Source organism: Malaclemys terrapin, chromosome 20 (genome assembly GCF_027887155.1).
Source record: "Malaclemys terrapin pileata isolate rMalTer1 chromosome 20, rMalTer1.hap1, whole genome shotgun sequence".
Lineage (NCBI taxonomy): Eukaryota > Metazoa > Chordata > Testudines > Emydidae > Malaclemys > Malaclemys terrapin.
In genome coordinates, this window is record NC_071524.1 from 16,039,032 (window position 1) to 16,061,812 (window position 22,781).

Sequence of the window (22,781 nt, forward strand, 5' to 3'; positions counted from 1 at the left end):
GAAGGGTTATTTAAAGAGAAAACATGGATATTCCATTACCGGTCTGACATTTAGCTCACATTTCTACCACGCTCTGAAATGTACATGTGAAAAAAAGCTTTTTTTGTTCTGCTTTAAAGGGGACACAATCCGCTTACACTATCTGAAGGGGTTTTTTAACCTACTTTTTACAACCGATTTTAAAAGGATGGTATTTGAACCAGATTAGAGAAAACTCCACTTCTTTCCCCACATTTGTTCGCAGGGCGCAGTCAATTGGATGGTTTCCCCTGCACAGCCCGCTCCCCTTGTCTTCCCTATACGATGGAAAAAGCATATTCTACATCAATAGGAAAGGAGGTTGTAAAAACAAAAACAGGAGAATTTGGAGAAATCCACACCTCTGAGCGACACCGTTATACCCACCTAATCCCCAGTGTAGACAGTGCTGTGATGACGGGAGACATAGCTACCGTCTCTCAGGGACGTGACTTAACCACGGTGATGGGAGAAGGTCTCCTGTTGGCGTAGTAGTGTCTTACACAAGCCCCTAGTGACGACAGGGCAGTGTGGAGTTCTCACATGAGTTAGCACATTGATAAGGGCTTGCCTGCACTCTAACAGTTAGTAGCCTGGAGTTACCGCCGTCTAGCTAGTTCTAGTGAGCGTGGCTAGACTGCGTAACACCCTTCCAGCTACGCAGAGCGATCGGATTAGCAGCCGAGTTGTTGTAGCGCGAGCCGCTGCGTCTCCACTGCAATATTCCCCCTTGAAACTCCAACGTCAGCAGCCCTCAGCCATGAACAACCCCCCTCTGATGGGCCAGCTTAAAGCGCCACTTAACCCAAGCTCGAGATTTCTGGGAGTCGGCTTAGGGGCAACACTCAAGTTGTGCCTCACACTAACGCTGCGGTGGAGACGAGCCCTCTAGGGGAGCCGTAGCCAATGGCAAGAACCCTAGGATGGTGTCCCTGATGAGGCCACGGCACACCTGGTGGCTGAGCTTTGTGACTTTGTCCTCACCCACAACCATTTCAGATTTGGGGACAACTTATACCTTCAAGTCAGCGGCACAGCTATGGGTACCCGCACGGCCCCACAGTGTGCCAACATTTTTATGGCTGACGTAGAACTACGCTTCCTCAGCTCTCGCCCCCTAGCGCCCCTCTACTTGCAGGACATCTTCATCATATGGACCCGTGGGAAGGAGGCCCTTGAAGAATGCCACCAGATTTCAACAATTTCCATCCCCACCATCAACCTCAGCCTGGACCAGTCCACACAAGAGAGCCACTTCCTGGACACAACAGTGCAAATAAATGATGGTCACAAACACCACCCTATACCGGAAACCTACTGACTTCTGTACGTACCTACATGCCTCCTGCTTCCATCCAGGACACACCACACAATCCATTGTCTACAGCCAAGCCCTAAGATATAACCGCATTTGCTCCAATCCCTCAGACAGAGACAAACACCTACAAGATCTCTATCAAGCATTCTTAAAACTACAATACCCACCTGGGTAAGTGAGGAAACAGATTGACAGAGCGAGACACGTACCCAGAAGTCACCTACTACAGGACAGGCCCAACAAGGACAATAATAGAACACCACTGGCCATTACGTACAGCCCCCAGCTAAAACCTCTCCAGCACATCAACGATCTACAACTTATCCTGGAAAACGATCCCTCACTCTCACAGACCTTGGGAGACAGGCCAGTCCTCGCATACAGACAACCCCCCAACCTGAAGCAAATACTCACCAGCAACTACACACCACACCACAGAAACACCAACCCAGGAACCCATTCCTGTAACAAACCCCATTGCCTACTCTGTCCCCATATCTACTCTAGCGACATCATCAGCGGACCCAACCACATCAGCCACACCATCAGGGGCACATTCACCTGCACATCTACTAATGTGATATGCGATCACGTGCCAGCAATGCCCCTCTGCCATGTACATTGGCCAAACTGGACAGTCTCTAAGTAAAAGAATAAATGGACACAAATCGGACATCAGGAATGGTAACATACAAAAGTCAGTAGGAGAACACTTCACTCTCCCTGGACACTCAACAGATTTAAAAGTAGCCATACTTGAAGAAAAAAAACCCTTCAAAAACAGACTGCAAAGAGAAACTGCAGAGCTACAATTCATTTGCAAATTTAACACCATCAATTGGGGCTTGAATAGGGACTGGGAGTGGCTGGCTCACTACAAAAGCAATTTTCCCTCTCTTGGTATTGACATCTCCTGATCAATTATTGGGAGTGGACCACATCCACCCTGACTGAATTGGCCTTGTCAACCCTGGTTCTCTACTTGGAAAGGTAACTCCCTTCTCTTCATGTGTCAGTATTTAATGCCTGCAGCTGTAATTTTCACTCCATGCATCTGAAGAAGTGGGTTTTTTACCCAGAAAAGCTTACGCCCAAATAAATCTTTTAGTCTTTACGGTGCCACCGGACTCCTTGTTAATCTTTACCCAGCAATTTATCGGTTGCAGAGATACCGAAATGCGCCCCTAGGTGTCGCTGTCCCCACGGGAGAGGTGCAGCAATCCTCTGTTACCGCAGGACTCCCCAGCACAGCAGAGGGGTGTGTGTGAGTGTGTGTGTGTGAGAGAGAGAGAGAGAGACTTACCTTGCCATCGTGGGTGAGCAGGATGGAGTCGCTCTTGATGTCTCGGTGAATGACCCCCTGGGCGTGGAGGACAGAAAGTGCTTTCAGGACAGCCAGGCAGACGGCGGCGATCTGCTCTTCATTCATCCTGGAAGCAGAGAAAGGTTCAGAGCACCGACAAGCCACCCGCCTCCCAGTGCTCTGCAGTAACAGGGGGAACTGCCCTGGCGTAGTGCCCAGCGTCAGACCGGCGGGAAGGGATTTGCCAGCTCTCATTCCGCCTCAGACCCACCCTAGGTGGGGGAAGCATTATCACCACTTCATAAATGGGGAAACCGAGGAAGGACTTGCTCACACAGCGAGTCTGGCAGAGCCAGGACGGAAAGTCCCAGCCTGCCTTTAGCAGATACACCCAGCTCTGATCACTACCTGAACGCAATGGGCTCACGGAGAACTGCAGACCCGCAAGGGAGACCCACACACAATGGGGCGGGGGTGCTATGCAGAAAAGCAACTCAGAGAGCTACTCGGCAGCCCCACCCCTAGAACAGGATATGCCTGCACCCCAAACTTGCCTCTGGGGTACAGCTATGCTACACACGGAACCTGGGCTCTAGCCCTACCATCTACACAGGAAGACCTCTGGCCTGGGTTTGGAGGGGTTTTAAGCCCAGCTAGATGACCCAGCAGCGTGGCTGGGAGTCAGGTCTGCTGGGTTCTGTCCCCAGCTCCAGTGGGGGTTGGGGAGTCAGGATTCCTGGGTTCCTAGATTTTCGGCTCTGCTTTAACCTGAGCTGGAATCATGCACTCTAAAGCGAGGACACCAGCTAAGTCACTGGAGCCCTGATAACCCTCCAATGCCCTTCCCACAATTCCCCCGAAGGAGAGACGAGTTCTCCCCCAAGGGACTGTGCTGAGACACCAGGAGTATTTCCCAGAGAACCTTGGGCTGGGTCCTCAGACAGCGCAGAGAGACAGTAACTCGGGTACGGCCCTGCAGAGTGGCTGCTCACACGCGGGCCGGGCTGGCCCAGGGAGTCCGGGCCAGTCATCCGAGCTGATTGGGCAGTGCAGATGTAGCCTGTCTGGGGCTGGCGCTAGTCTCTTTGGGTGGGTCATCCCTGCGGAGCGATACAGTCCCGTGCTAGCCTCCCCCGGGTGTGAGCAGCCACACTCAGGTTAGTGTAGCCAGTCACAGGTGCTGCGCTCCCCCCCCAGGGGCGTCGCTAGGGCTACTGGGGGCACACCCCATGGGTCTTTGCGCTGCAGGAAGCGAAGCCGCTCTACGCCTCTTTCGCAGCGAATGTGTCTGTCCTGGGCGCACAGAGAGAATTGTGGGTAGGCACTGGAAGATTATCCGTGCTTGGTGATTTAGCCTGCGTCCTCACTGTGAAGTGGGCAGGTTACCAGCCTGCATGAAAGCCTCACTCGGGTCCGCATGGGCCAGCTAGCCTGGGATTACAGCCCCACTGAACTCAGGGGAGAGTTGGGGCAGCACCCGAGTTAACCCTGCGGTGGAGAGATACTCACAAACATAACCTACCCCTCCATCTCCCTAACCCTCTCCTCTCCTGCCCTCCGGCTTTTCACACTCCTGAGCCGGAGCTACTGAGACCCATCCGGCCTGGCTTCCCTGGCGTCCAGGCCTGGAGCCTGACACACACTCTCAGCCCTTGGCATTTCTAGTGCTCCTTTTGTATCTAGGACTTCCACGCCCGCTGCCGACCTTGCTTCAGAGGCCCCAGGGCGCGAGGCCCCAGGGCAGGATGTCGTACCTGGTGTGTGTTACGATATCGGTCAGAGCTCCGCCTTCTAGGAACTCCATCACCACCCACAGCTCGTCCCCCACCAGGTAGCTGTTGTACATCTCCACCACGTTCTCGTGCTGGTAGTCCCTCATAATCACCACCTGAAAAGCAGGGTGCAGAGCGGGGCATTACGGCCGGCGCCGGCAGAGGAACGGGGCTGTGGGGTTTAAGAGCCGGCAATGCAAACGAGGACGCAGCTCCATGACGTGCAGAGGAAAAGCCTTTTTAGAAAGGAGGGGAAAAGAAACCTGACTTGAATGTGGGTTCACCCCACCAGAAATTCCACCCTAGAGCCTAGCTAGAGATCGGCTCGGGTGGCACTCGCTCTACAAGGAGACTGTATCCCTGTGGCATTTGCCATGTGGGCGACCGAAGTCACAGAGGGAGAGGTAACAGTAAGTGCTTACTGGGGGAGGATTGGGCGTTGCTGGTTCGGCGATCGGGGAGGTACGAGGCTAACGGGGTCCCGCCCTAACGAGCCCATGCTAGGCACGCATGGGGAGTGTCTATCCGAACCCATCAGCTGACCCGGGGTAGTGCAGAGAGGGCTCAGCGAGCAGCCAGCGTCTATCCTGCCTCCCCCCGCGCAGTCCGGAGACTCAGCTTGGGCTGGTGCTGAACGCAGGGGCTTTGCCAGGCAGCGAACTGAAAGGAGGAAGTCGCACTGCGCCTTCAAGCATCGAGTGGCTGCCCTTGGGGAGCTCAGGGTCAGACAGACGGCCCAGGGTTAACAAGGACCCGTAACAGCGCCGCATTAACAGGCCTGTTTGATCAGCGACATTCCCCGGAGGTGCGTTTTGTGGTGCCTTCTCCAGCCCAGATTAAAGAGATTCAGGCAACGGGGCTGCCCAAGGGAAGGCGATTTCTGCATGGCCATGTCTTCGCCTCCTGGCTTCCTGCCCCCTCCCATTCCCTGTCACTCACCCCCTTTCCAATCAAGGCCACCCTGTTTCCCAGTGGAATCTGCTGCAGTTGCTCACACAGAGAAGGGACGTTCGCTGCGCCCGATGCATTTTTAGCTCCTTACAGTTTCGCAGCTGGAAACGAGGAGGAGCCAATCGCCACGTGACCAGTCTGTACCGTGTGAACCACGGTGCGAGAGAAGCTGCGGTAACAGACTCCAAGGCTAGGAAGCATCTCCTGAGATTCAGCCTAAATATTCCACGATTTAACCGCATCCCATTTCTCCTAATTAATCCCCTTAGGATCATCCTAAAGGATGCTCCCTGCTCCTTTAAGTTCGCCCTCCCAACGCCTGGAGGTTTATCTGAGCCCTTCTCTTCTCCCCACTGCAGCCAGAAGCCAGCCCTTTTCCCTGAACAGACAAGAAGTGCCTGTACCCGTAACCTGCCACTGGGTGACTTCATGGCCGTAACCTTCGCTAAGACCTGGTACAGCCAATGTCAGACTGGAAACTCATCAGGAGAAGGGGGCAGGGACCAGGAGCACCTATGTAACTGGGGAGCCTACATCGATTTTCAGAACTGATTTCTGAGTCTAGTCTCATCACCTGTCAGTGGGAATTGGGAGCCCAAGGGCCGGCCCTGTGAAGGAATTTATGCACCTAAAGATGCAGACGGGCCCCTGGTGAGATTTTTCAAAAATCATCTAAGCAGGTCAGGCACCTAACTCGCTCAGGCGCTTCTGAAAACCCTGCTGAACGCCCATCTGCATCTTGAGTTGGCCAAAGACCTTTCTGCCGTTATCTTCAAGGCACTCAACGGCCTGGGCCCAGGATAGCTAAAAGACGGACTAAAACTCGGCGATGAAGATCGCGGTCATCAGCGACACCCCTCTGGCACTATGAACAAGTTTCTGCAATAAGAGTGAAGCTCATCTGTCCAGGAGACGAAGCCGTTTCAGGGCCTGGTCTGAGACTGCGGAACGAACTCCCTCAGGAACGAAGGGTGAATTCCTTCTCCCACACATAGCAATGCACATGTGTACAGGACGTTCCAAAACATCCCCCCCACCCTTTCCCCCCAAATCCAGACACTTTCCATGCAGGGGACAGCATGACAGAACCAACTTCAAAGAGACTGGCCAAATGGACTGCTCCCCTTTAGGATTCCAAGTTTGCACCCCAATAGTGGCGCTGACTGCACGCCCCACGCTGACAGCACACCCTCCGGCCCAAAGGGGACTGCGGTCCCCACTATCCTCTGTCCGTAAGGCAGGGTTCTGAAGAAGGGGGGCTCCCCCCTAGGTGCGGAGAAGCTCCCGTGTATTAGATGTGCCACCTACCTCATTAAACAGCAGTTCGCGTCTTTGCTGCTTCCGCAGATCCATTTTCTTCACGGCCACCAGCTTCCCCGTGCTCTTGACCGTGGCGATGCAGACGATACCCGTGGAGCCTTCGCCGATTTTAATGAAGTTGTCCAGGTAGGTCCGGGGGTCGCCCGGGTCGACCACCATCTGCAGGGCGGCTCGGAACTGTTCGTGGGAGACCCGTTGGGGCTCGCGCTGCGGGGAGCGGGGCTGCTGGGAGGCCGTGGGGGGAGGAGGCGGTGGCAGCGGCTGGGAATAAGACGGCTGGGGGTTTGACTGGGGGATGCGAGTTAAGAGGGGCTCTGATGCGTGCGGGGAGATCCCCGGATGGGGTGGCTCTGGGTTTTTGGACCTCGGCTGGCCTGGCTGGTGGACCTTGGAGGAGCTACTGCTCCCGCTTACTGGCCCATTGGACGCCATTTCCTGGGGCCTCGCAGACCTGGGCTCTGCCTGCAAGGAGAGAAAAAAAAGACAAACAGTACATCAGAAGCTGAACCTAGAACAGAGAGGCCGGGAGACCCAGGCCCCCCGCTCGCTGACCGCCTTCGCACGGAGCAAAAGCCGCTTCCCACTCCGAAATCTTCCCTGCCAATAGGGTACAGGGAGGAAGAGGAAAGCCGGCAGTGTGGCATCCTCCCATGGGGTTACCAGAGAAGCCCTGCCGAGACAGTGTCTGAAGAGAGACAGCAGTGATTAGCATTTACCTATTGCTGAAAGAGAGAGACAGAGAGAGAGATCTGCACTGGGATGGCTGTGGGGGAGAGGGAGTAGGTACGAGGAAAGGAAAAAGAAAACCAGACATCCAGACAGCAGCTACAGGTGTTTCTACTGGACACGGCCTTGCAAGAGAGGCCTCAAGCATCCGTCAGCAGTCCTAACGCACCGCGTGGGGCTGCAGCTGGAAGGACAGGGCAGCGGTGGTGCAGGATTGCTACGGGGAGCGCGGCGGCAGCAGGAAAGGTGCGCAGGGCGGGAGAGCTACCGAGAACGCAGCGCGTGGAGAGGAGACAGGTGCAGTTCCAGGAGACAGTGCAGGGAGCAAAGCTGCGTCTGGATGACAGCGCGGTGCGGCAGTGCAAGGCTTGCGAGAGGAGGACAGGGAGCCAAGCCAGTGGTGATGCAGAGCATGCAGCCGCTGAAGGAGACCAGGGTAGCGGTGGCGTCGGCTTGCTACAGGGCTCAAAGGCAGCGGTCCAGGGACCCGGCTCCTGCAGGAGGCAGCATCGGCCGCAGAGCGTGCAGCTGTTCGAAAGGAACGAGCCATCTTCGCTGCACGCTAGACGTTTAGCGCCATGATGCACAGAAGCGTCCACCAAACCATCCCGCCACCCACGCCAGCAGCCTGCCAGAAACACCTGATTCGACAGGCCTTACATCGATCGAGGGGATATACCTTATGGAAGAAGCCGCTTAGCGGAGGATTAACTCCTGAAGCAAAGGAGGGGGGTGCTTTGCCTGGGAGAGTGCATCTGCTCTGGGGGCACTGATGGCAGGCTAGGAGCGAACCGAGCCCGAACACGGCTCAGCCTTAGCTGCTGGATAGTCAGGAGGGCTCGGTTCTTACCTAACCTGGATCATGGCCTGAGGGGTGGGGGAACCTTTACCTGAGAACCTGTGCCCCTGACAGGGTCAGTCTCAGCTCGTGGATACGTATTAAAAGGCCGGCCGGTCTGCTGAGCGGTCTTCATCACCCCTTCGGAGACGGGGATGTTTGGAGTCCGGATATTGGGCCCGGAGAGCGGGCGCTTGTCCCGCGGGGATTGCGGGCTTTTCTCCCCGGTGTACGTGGACTTGGGTCTCTTGTCGGAGGCGTCATTGCGATCCCGCCTGACCACGCGGTCGGCCGGCTCGCTGTAGTCCCGCTCCGCCGGGTAGTCCCGCCTCCCATCCCGGTCATGGGCTCTGGGCCTGCCCTCCTTAGAGGGCTTGTGGTACTCAGGAGGGGGCGGCCTGCCGCCAGGGTGCTTGGTGGATTTGCCGCTGGGCTCCTGCCCTCGGGGCTGCTGTGGGTGGGCCCGGTTCTCCTCCCTGTCCCGGGTCCTTTCCCTGTCCCGATCCAGCTCGTTCCTGGCCTGGTGGTGAGCCCTCTCTTTGTGGTCCTTATTCCTGTCCTCGAGGGGCTGGGCTTTGGACGGCCCCTCGTTGAGGCCGTTCTGGTGGAAGAGCTGGTCGCGGCGGGGCTGGAGGGGCGGGCTGTCCCGGCGCAGCGAGTTGGAGCGGGACACCGACATGTTCTCAAACTCATCCAGCAGCCAGGTCAGGGAGCCGTCCTTGGCGGTTTTGTTGCCCCGCACGATGGTCTTCGCGCAGGACATGGGATGGAAAAAAAAAAAAAAAAAAAAACACACACAGACACACAGAAAAGAAAAAAAAAGGAAAATGAAACGTCTGGTGGTGAACATGACGTGCCAGGGGGCAGCCACGCGGCTCAACTGGGAGACACACCAACAGGGACAAACAAGGGGCAGGTTCTTCACACCTACCAGTGCAAGCACACACCTCCACACACCCCCAATGTGCACACAGTCTCCAGGTCCTATCCACCTGGCCTCTCTGCTACTGCCAGCAAAGGCACTGCTAATGGGTATGGTGCCCACTCTGGACGGAGAGGAGATCCCCACCAGCTCCTCTCAGGCAGGAGTCACCCCAGAGGCTCAGTGGGGAGGGATAGCTCAGTGGTTTGAGCATTGGCCTGCTAAACCCAGGGTTGTGAGTTCAATCCTTGAGGGGGCCATTTGGGGTAAAAATCTGTCTGGGGATTGGTCCTGCTTTGAGCAGGGAGTTGGACTAGATACCCCCTGAGGTCCCTTCCAACCCTGATATTCTATGAAACCAGCTCGCTGTTAACCTGGGATAGATCTGAGCCTGCCTCCAAGCCAGGCAGTCGCTAGGCTGGGGGATTTTACATCTTTCCTTGCAACGTTGACTGATGTCTCTGCAGCTTAGAAAAGCCTGGAGTTTAACACTCCCAACCCCACCTCCTATGGGAACGTATTTTATCTAAACGGCGTCATCTCTGCTCATTTATGCAGGACGTGACTTTTCCCCACCTCCAGTTGTGTCGGATGATGGCCCAGTCCCCTCCCCTTCTCACCTGGCTGCCCTGTCTTACCAACTCCAGCCTGGAGAGGCAGACGCTTTGCATGGGCTGCGGGTTTCTGGGCACCCCCCAGTTACGAAACGGAAGGGCTTGCTCGCCTGTCTGATCACGCAGGGACACGCAGCAATTACAAAACCGCGGCCTGCGCCTCGGCCCGACCTGAGCGTGTTTGCAGTTTGCTGACAAAACGAACTGGGACGGTGCACATGGAAAACGTCACCAAAACAACCCACAGACACCACGTAACTCAGAACGACTGACATTTGGTTGAGCCGCCCTAGGGCGCAGAGCTCGGGACTGGAGGCAGAGCTGTGCGGGAGCCCAGGGCTGGAAGAGCAGATGGTGCCGCAGGTCTGGATGTAATGTGATAGCAGGCTTGTGGGAGGCAGCAGGACAGAGCCCCAACCTTTTACAGCAGAAAGGAGAAAAGATTACTGGGTCCGTAAGCAATTTGTGGCAGGGGCTATAGAGGCGTCTACCACAGCGGGGCTGCAGGTGGTGATAATACAGCCGTGCAGGCACGAGGTCCTCCCAGACAATCCCATCCTGCTAGCGGCTACAGCAGAGGGACCCGTCCTGGCAACACTAGGACCCCCGCCAGGAAGCTAGTTAGGGAAAGAAAGAGGGAGAGGGGAGAGAAACTCCATCCATGGGGCCGAAGAGGCGAGCAGGGTCTGTAATGCAGACAGCGTGAATGCAACCGCCAGCCGCGTTCGAGCTCAGGTCAGAACCATCTCCACAATGGCTCAGCTAGTGCCCGAATCCCACTGACCGCTTCGGGGGCTTGCAATCAGCAGCGCTACCATGCGGGAGAAGAGCTGAAGCGTAAGGCAGAAACTGGTGCAGAGCAGTTGTGTCTCTGCTGGTCAACTGCAGTCGCTTTCAGGCCCCCCAGCCTGGCGTGCTGAGAGGTCGGCTCTGTTAGCGGCTAGAGCAGGGGACTGGAGTCAGGGCCTCGGCGTGCCCCGTGTAGAATGACCAGACAGCAAGTGTGAAAAATCGGGACAGGGATGTGTGTGTGTGTGGGGGGGGGGGGGGGGGGGGGTTGGGGGTAGGGGGTAATCAGGACATCTGGTCACCCTACCCCCGTATAAGAGAGCTGGGGCTACTCAGAGTTCGTTAAAGAGGGGGCTCTGTGAAGCTCTTTGTCAAGCCCTGATGACCCTCAGAGGGAAGAGGAATGCGAAGAATTGCTACTACAAGCCAGAGGCAGAGGCACTTTGGGCTGTAGTCACCAGCCGCCCCACGGCCAGAAATTCCTGGGATCACAGATTATAAAGCCTTCCAGCCATTGAGTTTTAAGCCGCTCGGCAGAGAGCCTCGCCCCTCCCTCCCATTGCTTGTTTACACTTCTTCACCCTCCTGTGTCCCAGGGAGCACAAAACGCCCCCGCAGCCAACTCCCTGGGCTGCCCTGTGCCAAGCTGCTCTCCCCAGCTCTGCCTTCTCTCCGCCCATCTCCAACTCGGCTTCCCTACCCGGCTTCCCTACCAGCAGCTGCTTCACCAGCCCCCGGCGGTCCAACCCCTCGCCACAGAAGTCTTCTTCCTTGCAGCAGCCGCTACCAGGAGCGGCCTTCCTGTAGCTCTCCGCCTCTCCTTCCCGTTTGAAGTCTCAGCTAAGGACACAACTCCTTTCTTCCTGGCCTACGCCCCTGTTCCCCCTCCCCATCTCTGTACTGCACGAAACCCTGCCTGCACGCAGGAAGACAAGGCCTCGAGTCTGCGGGGCAAGACTCCCAGCGAGGTCAACGGGCCCTCTGCCAGAATAAGTCTTGCCAGAGAAGTCCCCAACTCGCTAGGGAAGATCTGAGGGCCGCTCCGCCTCAGGGCTGGAGCCCCAGCAGACTCTGGGGACTGCGTTGGATGGCCTTGGCGAGCGTCTCGGACGCGAGCGCGGAGAGGCCTTTGTTTTGCCACAAACACGCCTATTAACAAAAAGTGCAGCCGCAGCAGCAGCTCTCTCTCCCAGGGGAAGCTTGGCCGACATCCAGCTGCAGCAGGCTCTCCGCAGGACGCTGCCTTCTCCCCGGGACTGGTTGGAGGAAGAAGCTGAAGCCTCGAACTCCATATAAGAGCGGTAAGCGGAGGGGTGGAATACATTTAGGCTGTTTAATGCTTCGAGGCCCATGTCCTCCAGAGACCTGCCCGTGCCAGGGCCTCTGGGATCACTGGAAATTCACGCAGTGACTGTCGCATTTGTAACACACTTGTGAGCCCGCTTGGTGCTGATAACTCCCGGGAAAGGCTTTGAGGCCGGACCCTCCTTTCTCTAGAGTAGGAAGTGAGGCACAGATTGATTACGGGCACCCAGGGAATAGAACACAGGTGTCCTGACTTTTAACCACTTCCTCCTCAATCCAGGAATATTTGAGAGTCCAATCGCAGACCTCGCTCTAGCCACTCACCTAGGACTTCCTTCCCGTGTGAATCTAGATATTTGGAAGACCAGTGTCCTACACCCTGAGGTTCCCGCACGGTGGCTGACCCAGGCTGCGATGATCCGCTGGTCTCCAGAAAAGTAAGAAGGTGCCACCTCAAAGCAGGAGGCACAAAAGAAACAGACTATTTGTAGATTTATGGTCTTTTCTTGCACGTATCCTGCCTCTGCTATGGTGCGGAACAGGCAGCAAAGTGGAGGGAGAGGTTCTAAGTTCTCGTAACACAGATCATATCCCCAGGCAAGTGGTTCTATAGCCTTGGAATCCAAAAGGCACTTAAGGAATGGATCAGTGTGGTGGAGTCATGTCCTGCAAAGGTGCCTGCTCCCTCCTTCTGCTCCTGCCTTCACTGCACACTGCTGCAGTCCTCTCCATGGCTCTCACAGGCAGCTCCCGGCTGCCCTCTCCCCCCCCAGCCCTGCTTTCAGCGACTGGGGTGAGGAGTGGGGAGGGCGATTGACAGCACTGGGTAATTTACAGGGGCAGCGTCACACACGGAACGACAACGGGGTTTATTTTTAAGCACCTATTGCAGTGCAATGCGGCAACCCCCCTCCCGTCCCCCGCCACGCGGTCGCCGGCACCCCCAGAGCACCGCAGGCCGTCCTCAAAGCTGCTCCCCCGCCAGATCAATACGCAGGAGTCTGCGCCAAGCCTCTGCCTGCACAGCACACGGATTTATACCGTGTAGCGTCTTTCCCGCAGAGCGCACGGTTGCCTAGTGGCCGACAGGCAAGACTCCGGCCGGAGCAGCTGAATCTCATCCAAGCAACCCCGTCCGCATAAGCTTGGAGTCCCACGCTGCCAGGGAAAGTGGCTTTGGATGCAGATGCAAGAACCACCTGCTCCTCAGGAGTCCATGGGCCTAGGAAGACACTTTCACCACAGCAAGGAGATGTGACTAAGGGGGCAGCCAAGCTAGGCCTGTGCTGTTAACAGATGGATCCCAGTCTTGGGGACAGCTGGGGGAAAGGTGAAAGGTTGAGAGGAGGTCCCTGGCAATGAAGAACAGAGTCGAGTCTGACCAAATGCCTGGCCCTTTGCCCTGTTTCAAATAGGCCTTCCCTGGCCAACCTCAAACGGCCGAACAAGTTCTCAATAGCTACATTCTACTCTGCCTGCACCACTGCCTTCTGCTCAAAGGCCCTGTGGGGAAGAGACCCGTTATCTGTCTGGCCCAGCAGGCCAGGCATTTATGGTGTTGTATATTAACGATTACCGGCAAGCATCCAACAGCGTCAATACCGGATGACCCACGTGGAGAATGCTCATGTAGGAGCAGCAGCTGCTGTCATGTTTCATGCCCATCAGCAGTCTCTGTGGGGACATTGCAATGCCGAGCTACAAAGCCACAGTCCTACAGAACCGCACACAGTTATGCCCACTCTCTCGCTCGGCGGTGAACCGGGGGCACCGAGGAAAGCCGAGGCACGCCGGATTGACGTCGTTGCTCCACGGTACGTGCCAGGACAAGATTAGCAACGAGGAGACCCACAGCCAAACCCAGCATCAACTTCCGCAACACTTGCTCAGTTTCAGCAGCGCTCTTGGTTCGGACAGATCAGGATGGAAGACGAGGAATTTCGGAGCTTGTTTACAGAGGAATGCCGCCACAGGGCCAGCGATTACACTGGCGCCAAAAGGGATGTAGAAAGAGAGGAATCTCAAGTAGGAGCACGGAAGTTATAGGAGTTCTGTATCTGGTGCTGGTGCGACTGCTGCTGGAATGTGTGTTCTGGTATCCGCAATTCAAGCAAGACATTAATAAACCGAAGAGGGCCAAAGAACCACGAGAATGATTTCAAGGACTGGAAAACCGGCCTTGTAGTGAGACTCTCGGATCTCAATCTAGTTAGTTTCACAAAGAGAAGGATAAAGAATGACGTGATCACAGTCTATACGCACCTACATATGGGAGACAAAAATTGGATAATGGGGTCTTCAGTCTTGCAGACAAAGGTCTAAATAAGATCCAGTGGCTAGGAGTTGAAATGGGACAAATTCAGACCAGAAATAAAGTGCACATTTTTTTTTTTTTTTTTTTAAACAGAGAGGGTAAATAACCACTGGAACAACTTACCAAGGCTTGCGGTGGACTCCCCATCATGGCTGGTTTTCTAAGAGATCTGCTCCAGTTCACACATGAATTATTTGGGGCAAGTCTCTGGCTTGGGAGGTCAGACAAGTTGATCTCAGCCCCCACTGTGGCCTTATAGTCTATGACCGAACTGCAAACACCAGCAGGAGTCCCCTAACTCTCTACTCACAGGGGTAAGCAGCCAGTGCACCTCTAATGAAGTCAAGGCGTTACTATCCATTGACACCAGTTTAAACCAGAGGGGAATCAGAGCTAACTGGTTTCAAATACGATGGAGTGAGGCAGAGGAGGAGTACACGGAAGTTGATCCACGGATGCTGCAGAAACGGCTCTCCGTACCCCAGCAGGGAGACTGCGCGGCGGGGCAGAGGGGGGAGGCTAGGAGTGAAGATGCACTGGAGCAGCTCCGTGGTGGACTTTATGAACTCCCAAGGATGGCAATTTCCCACCGGCTCCTAGGGGAAGCTCTTTGAGGATGGGAGTGAGGCGGTTACTTCGTACACGAAGGCAGGCAACAGATGCCACAGATAGTCAGCAATCGGCCACTACTTCAGAGCCAGCCTCACCACATCCCATGCGGGAACGGAGCAGGTTGAACTCAGCCAGCAAACAATACCCAAGTGTATTTATCAACAAGCTACCCCGAATCCAACTCTTCAGCTCCGACAAATCCACCCAGCTTCCTCATGTGGGCAGGCTCTCCCTCCTCTTGGGAGGGACGGCTCAATGCAAATCATCAAATGCATTCCAAGCCCCTTCACACCTAATCCAAAAGTTCAGAGGAAACCCAAAGAGGCCCAGCTGAATGAGAGCCAAACCGGGACGCCGTGTGGCCCCTGTGCTCTGCAAATACAACGCAGCCAGCTTTCATGTGGCTACGTGAGACTATAAACCAGCAATGCTGTGGGTGGAAGAACCAGAAGTTACGCAGAAAATACTGGGAATCTGGACTCCTAAGACCTAACCCACTTCTGCCACTGACTCGCGAGTTTCCAAGTTGAAACTGGCGTAACCTTGGGCACATCACTTCCCCCCCCAACCTTGGTTAAGAGGATGCACACTCCTCTAAGCCAGCAGAGGAGAGGTAAGCACATAATGCCAGCACAAGCGCTTCCTGCTGGTGCCCATGGAAAATGTGTGCCACTGGAAAGGCAGGGGTGAGGCAGAGGAAATCGATGTTCCAACCAGACTGGTTTAGTGGGCACAGTAATAAAATTTGGGCTCCTGCTGGCTGGTATCAGGTTTATGGACGCCCCATCCCCAGCTGAAGGGCAGCCTTTCGTACAGCTGCGGACAAAGCTGCTGAAGGTGGCATGACAGACAAGTGCATGGTTAGGTCTGCGGCCTAGATTGTCGCACAGGAATACAGCTCTGGCAGACACGTGTGACCCAAAGCAGGAATGTAGCAGGGTGCCACGAAAAACACTCTTCCTGCACGGTAACTGGCAATTTTCTCTGCAAAAATTACAAGATGGAGCAGCCTCTGCGACCCGAAAAAACCAGGGCTGTTTCCTCGTCTGTCTGGGACGGGGCTTTATTTTTAGCTCGGTCGGCAGCAGATGAAGGAGGGCAGAGCTTTCATGCCGGCAGCCCACAAAACGAAAACCACCCACAGCCTGGTGCAGGAGAAAGGGGACAGGGTGGAGAGGACCCAACGAGGTAAGAGAAAAATCGGACTGATCAAAGGGTTTTGCTGAGACCTCAGGAAGGAGGGTCTCCATCAGGTGGCTCACGGGACGATTTTAAAGCCATTAGGGATTTCGGATCTCTGTGAAAGGGCCCTCATTTTCCAACTGCCTGGTGTCGCTAGACCAGTACATGTTTTAAGTGTAAACTAAACTTCCGGTTGGGCACCCACGAAAAGCATTAGCCCCCCATCGGCCCGGGCATGTTTTTGCAACACCTGGGCTCCACAGGGGGTGAGGTTTTAACTGGATTTCCAAAGGCGCCTGGAGCGGAAAGACAATGCTCCGGGGGACAGAAAGAGTCCCAGGGCTCCTCCCCTGTGCCACACACGTAGTGAGGTGCTCTGCAATAGACCTATTCCTCTCCTCCCACCCTGCGGGGTCTGCTGCCGTGAGAGGCAGGAGGAGGAGATGGGCTTGGCTGGTGGAGCCCAACACCACACAGCCACTGCTCCCCCACCCCCAGTGGGAACGGAGCTCTGACACACTCAGGTCCGTGGGTCGCCTGTTGCTTTCCCCCTTAAAACCCCTGCGCTGAGCGGCACCAGTTTCAGTGCCGGTTGAGGGCCCTATTCAGAATTCGTCAGGAGCACCCCGCTGGCACACATACGGGCCTATGATGTAGCCCTAATAAAACGCTCGCACCCAGAGCGGCTGGTGCTTGGAACTTGCCCGACTTACGTTACTCATCGGCTGGGGTTGCTTAATAAACTCCCACTGAGCGACGCTGTCCACGCAGTGACAGAGAAGGGGTCGCCACCGGCTACCTTTTGAGGAGACCGCGGGCCACTTTCCTTGATTTAAGCGGCAGGCTAGCGGGGCAGGAATCACAGACGACCTTCCAGGTCAGGGCCGCTGAACCGGGGACAAAGATCATGTTCCAATGCTATTGAGGGGATGGGATCACTGCTAACCCAGGGGAGGTGGGGGCCCCCTGGAAAGCCGAGAAGGGATTTCAGTGACAGGCAAGTCCCATTTTCCACCCAGTCACATTAAACGAAGGGGAGGAGGGAAAGATCTTCGCTTCCACCACAAAACTAGCGCAGCTCAACCTGTTTGTGTCTCATAATCCCTGCTTTTTCTTCCCCTGTTGCCACAGCAACTCATGCAGGGCAAACACCGGCCCCCCTCCGGATTCCCATGCTGCTGAGCTCAGCAGATCAGAGCAGGTAGAAGGCTCTGGCGCACCGCCAGAGCCAAACTAGTACCGGTGGGTGTGGTGTGGAAGGGGATCAAACAATTCCCCAGTCCAACCAATTCTCCCTCCATCCCTCTCTGCAATTGATTCCCCTAGGGAGACTGTTTCCTCAACAGGTGAATCCCCTCCCTCCCCTCGGTCACACCCCTGGCTCCGCAGTTCCCAGTGCTGGCTCGGCCAGTGCTGCAAGAACCCAGCTGAGCGTGTGTGGAAACACAGGTGCCAACTTTTTTCTGCGCCAGTGGGTGCTTGCCTCCCCGGCCCTGCCCTAACTCCACCCCTCCTCAAATCCCCGCCACGGACTCGCCTCCTCCCGCAAGCGCGCCGCATTCCTCCCCCCCCCCCCTTCCCAGGCTTGCCACGCGAAACAGCTGTTTTGTGGCACAAGCGCTGGGAGGGAGGGGGGAGAAGCAGGACCCGGCGGCGAGTTGGGGCGGGGGAGCTGCTGGTGGGTGCAGAGCACCCACCAATTTTTCCCTGTGGCTGCTCCAGCCCCGTAGCACCCATGGAGTCAGTGCCTATGTGTGGAAAGAGATCCCGCTTGCCCTTCGGGTTCTGGTTTGCCAGCACGGATTCCGTACAGATCCTCCCCAGCAAGGAGAGTCGCCCGCCCTACCTTCGGTCTCACCCTGTGACACCTAGGCGAGGGATTACACCAGAGCTCGCTTCACAGTCTGTCTCCACAGGCCTGACCCTGCCATGTGCTGAACAACCCGGTCAGCGGGAGAGGTGGGCCCTGAAAGCTAGTGGAAAGCAGCGACGATGATGCAAATCCATCAACCCAGCGGTCCCAGCCCTGAGACCACAGCCAGTCATCCCGACCAAGACTGTCTCATTGTTTCCTCGTGCTCCCCAGTCTGTCTCTGGCCTTAGATTGCAAGCTCCTTGGGGTAGGCACTGTCTTTTGGCTCTGTCTGCACAGCACCGAGGAGGTCTGTGACGAGGGCTCCTAGGGGTTACAGTAACACAGGACCCGTTCTCCGCTCGGGGGCTGAATGCGGGCGGTGCAATGCCTGTGCAGGGTTTGTGGCTCACTCGAAGCACTTTGAGGATCGATAGGATGGAAGAAGGTTCATTGCTACTCGGCCTCACGCAGACTCAGAGACCTACGAGCAAGGCTGGAACAAGCTCCCTTAGGACGGAGCCAGAGCTGTGAGGCCGCGGGCTGTTGGTAAAGCCGCTCGAGCAGAAGACTTGCAGAGCATTTGGAGCAGCTCCACCGCAGCATTATTAACCGGACGAGCCAAGGGAAGGAGGCCGGCCAGCCCTGCAGGAATGCAAGCTTAAGAACGGCCAGATTGGGGCAGACCAAAGGTCCATCTAGCCCGGTATCCTGTCTCCCGCCAGTGGCCAGTGCCAGGTGCCCCAGAGGGAATGAACAGAACAGGGAATCATCAAGTGATCCATCCCCTGTCGCCCATTCCCAACTTCCGACAAACAGAGGCTAGGGACACCATCCCTGCCCATCCTGGCTAAAAACCATTGATGCACCTATCCTCCATGAACTTATCTAGTTCTTTAGCTTCAAAACCTCTGCTGCTGCTACACTTAAATGTTTACCACAGAAGGATGCTGGTGTCCAAAAGATCAAAATGCTGGAGCGCTCAGGTCAGGGTGGGGGCAAAAGGGACACAGGTTGGACGAGTGGCTGTAACCTTCCGCTTCTGGAAGAGCAACATTGGCTTCCGAAAGAGAAAGGTATCACTGGAGATGGATACTTTACCTTCCGGGAACCTCTTTATGTGCTAACAAGCAGAGAGAGTTTTACAGGCATCCCCTGGGCCAAGCATATGGCCAGCAATTCACCCAAGGGTGGCATGCGAGGTATCTACCAAGAGCCGTTAACCCACTGGTTGTGATAGCCATTGCAAAGTGTGTGCACAAATATTATAAAAGTTACGTTCTTAGAGCCTTGATGTTAAAGGCTGGTCAGCAAGTAGTGAAATGCCTCTGGTTCTGTTCAGGCAGGGGATAGTAGACGCTTCTCTTTCTGGCTAGTCATTGTCTCTCTCACAATGCAAGTCTATTTTCATATTAAGCCACCAGCTAATCTAAATTGCTAAATCCACAAGAGACAGCAGAATCTAAAGGAAGGAACACAGCAGAACGGTGCCTGGTTTATGAAGGAAGATCAAAGGACTGGTTTGATGTATCTGGGGTTGCAAAGAGACCCACAGAATCCTTCCCTGAAGAGACAAGCTGACAGCATCGCTTGTGTCGTGGAACAGGGATCACAGCCTGCCTGGCTGGAAAACACTAGCGAGCAATACTTCATTAGACAGAAGAATACCTTGTTAAGTACGTCTAGGCTCTAGAATGCATGTTACGGTTTTAGTTTCTATGTAAACATTTGTTTCCAATCCTTCTACTTGCGATCATTTGAATCTCTAGACTTTCTTAAATAAACTTTTACTTGTTATCACTATAAACCTATCTACGTGCTATGAGTTCTCACGCTCAGGGCAGGTGGTAGCAAGGTGTCTCCCAATGCTGGGTACCTCCTGGAAGCGTTACATTTAATACCATTAACATACCTTCATTCATCTAGGCCTAGTCTGCAAGGTGCCGAGCACTGTCTATTCCCATCGACTTAATGAATGATCCCAGAAATCGCCTCCGGTTTGAAAACAGTCCTACTTCCAAGCACCATCCAAGGGAGGGCTGCTCCTGGGAAGATCGCAATCAGCATCCAAACTGCTGGAGAGAAAAACTGAGGGCTGGGTCCCTGAGTGGCGCTGGACTTGGAGCTACCATGTCATATCAAAGCAACGCAAGGTAGCTCCTGAAAGTGTCCAGCATACCGTCTTTTGAGTAAGGACTTTTTGGAAGTAGTGAACTTTGGCCTACGGTTCTCATCTGACCCCCATATCTGAGCCCCTCTCAATCTCTAACATTTATGCTCAACGCCCTGCTAGGAAGGAATCTGCAAAGATCCCCCTTTTACAGGTGTGAAACCAAGGCACAGAGATGACACAGGACGGCTGTGGTGGAGCAGGAATTGAATTCAGGTCTCTCACAGCCCAGCTAATGCTCTCACCACAAGACTCTCTGTCCTCCAAGCTGGAGCTGGCTTCCTTTGAGGCGGGACCTTAACATCTGTTGAGCTCCCTAGTCCTTTCTTTGACTCGGACCTCACACGCCCTGCAATTTGCTGCTGAAGGGAAGGCGCATACATAGCATAAAAGCCAGTTCGGCCGTCTGTAACGAATATACGCAGAGGGCTGTTTAAACATAGCCAAGAAGAGCGTTAAATGACAGGCTTGTCTTTACCAGCAACTTCCCTCATTGCTGGAACTCGGCACTTTTTAACCTGCGTATCTAAAGTGCTTTAAATAGGTGAGTCGATCTACCTCCCCCGTTTTGTTTTTTTTAAAGCCTCCTCCCTGTAATTGAGACACAGAGCTTTAAGTGACTAGTTCAAGGTCACGCAGCAGGTCAGTAGCAGAGCTGGGACTCTACTTTTCTCCCCGACTCCCAGTCCTGCTCTACACCTACTAGCCAACAATGGCCCCTATCCCCCGGCATCCCCACTCGCCCCCAACTACCCAGCCCAGCATTAGGGATTGAACTGGTAGCACATTGAGTTCCATACGCCATAGGAAATTCTCTTCCGTGACATTTAAGGTTCTCGATCAGTCTTCTCCAGTGTACCTTTGGGAACTTCTAATTCCCCACACACAGGTTTGAGATGCAAGGCCAGGCATTGCAAGACTTCCGTATACTCCTGGAAATCGACGGATTCAAGATTACCAAGCTTTCTCCATCCCTCCCACACACACCTCTGAGTCGGAGAGGTCGCTATTTCTGGTTTTCAGGCTGGCCTTTAAATTGCTTGCTTCCCGTGCCTTACCCAGTTGAATGGTTTTCCTTTTTTATGAGCAATCATACGCCGGGGGGGGGGGAAGGAAACAGTGCATGAAAACGCGCAGCAGACTATTAGCGACGCAAATACTAGAGCCTTCGTGCCACTGTCACAGCAGGCAAGTTCTCCCCGCTAAGGACTAATGCTTCATTTAGACACGTTCACCTGGATAGGTTTAGAAATAATTCATTAGAGTTAGCGTGGAAGCAGGCATGATCTCCAGATGCTGGGTCTTCTTGACTAAAGCAAACGGGCACACCAGGGTCCAAGTTTGAAGGACAGGAATGATGGAAGAGACAAGCACTGGGAAAGGGGAATTGAGTGATATGCAGGAGGGGTAAATGCCGTTTAATACCTGTGTTCCCCCTCACACATCTTTAAACTCTCCATTGAACCAGGTGGCTCAGGGAAGGGAATACGATTTGGCCCTAACAGCTTAAATCGACCCACGCTGGGAACCACCGATGGCTCTCAGTGACTAGCAAGAGGCGATTTGGCGGGGGTCACTCCTGTTCCTAGTAAGAAGGCAGGGCATCATGGACATAAAGGTGCTGTTGAAACCTGCCCCCTCGCTGGCAGCCTGAGGAGAGAGGTGGAGAAACACGGAATGGGCTGTGGAGAACAAGTTGCCATGTTACTTGGCCAAACTGGCATCCCAAAAACGTAAAGGAAGAGAACAAATTGCCCCTGGCCAAGTTTTCCTTCTCCTTCAGGGCGGTCAACGTGGCACTTCTTGAAGCTACGAGTGCAGGTGCCTGGGTCCTGTGGGGGTGTTATTCCAGTGTTACAAGTATGAATCCCTAGATACGGAGGCCCCTTGACAGACCCCATTGATCTGTTAGGGAAAGGAGGGACTATAGGGTCTCTCGACCTGACCTCATTCACCAGAGCTCCCCTCACTCTTGCAGACACCAGAGCCCGCGTGAATGTTCACCAGGCCACCTACCTTCTGCGAGCCGTGCTGAATAGCCGTGATGTACACTGGATCCACCAGTGGCTTGGGTCGCTTTGCCGACTCCTCGATGATGCCCTGCCATTGCCTCGGCAGCCCGGTGAACTTCTGCTCTTGTTGGTCATACCCAGTGTGGACCCGGTGCTCGAAGTTTGAGGGAGCAGAGATCTCAACGCGTTTCTTCTTCTTGCTGAACATGGTGACGTTGGCTACAAGACCTGGGAGGGGAATGAAAAATCAACGTCAAGGAGGAAGGGGAGGATGTACCATCGTGGAACTGTCTGAGAATCATGGGAGGCTACAAAAATCTATCAAGCTCCTTTATAGAATAGAAGGTGACTGTATAGTAGAATACTCAAGTCACCCATCAGGGACCACGTGGCAAGCTAAATACAGTCACACAGGATTTAGAATTGTGTCACCCCATAGTACCTCGATACCATTTTACCAACTCCCTTTCCGGACGGGGATGCTCTTCTACAACAGACCAGAGATGGTGATTTGCACGTCTCTCACATCCTCCGTCAGAACATCACAAAGCATTTGAGTATTAAGCCTCAAAAGGCTATTAAATACTATCCCCAGAGCAGCAAACTGAGGCACCCAGAGACCTGAACTGACACGCCCAAGTTTACAGAGGTCAGTGGCAGACCTGGGACAACAACCCAGATCTCCTGACTCCCACTGCCCCAGTTATGTATGGACAAACTAGACGGGGGAGGAGGGAGTTTGTTTGGGTTTTTTTTATATAGG

At 54.7% G+C, this 22,781-nt stretch overlaps 1 protein-coding gene across 7 annotated transcripts in view; it reads right to left on the minus strand.

Moving 5' to 3' along the window:
• The window catches only part of PAK4 (p21 (RAC1) activated kinase 4), a 96,352-nt gene that overhangs the window by 6,900 nt on the left and 66,671 nt on the right, over positions 1-22,781 (minus strand). For all 7 annotated transcript variants that reach the window (XM_054010240.1, XM_054010244.1, XM_054010242.1 and 4 more), the window contains exons 2-6: positions 22,023-22,246; positions 8,299-8,994; positions 6,671-7,144; positions 4,394-4,527; positions 2,640-2,766 (exon numbers count right to left, since the gene is read on the minus strand). In XM_054010240.1, coding sequence (XP_053866215.1) covers positions 2,640-2,766; positions 4,394-4,527; positions 6,671-7,144; positions 8,299-8,994; positions 22,023-22,226 — 1,635 coding nt within the window. In that variant the 5' untranslated portion in view covers positions 22,227-22,246. The remainder of the gene's footprint in view (positions 1-2,639; positions 2,767-4,393; positions 4,528-6,670; positions 7,145-8,298; positions 8,995-22,022; positions 22,247-22,781) is intronic.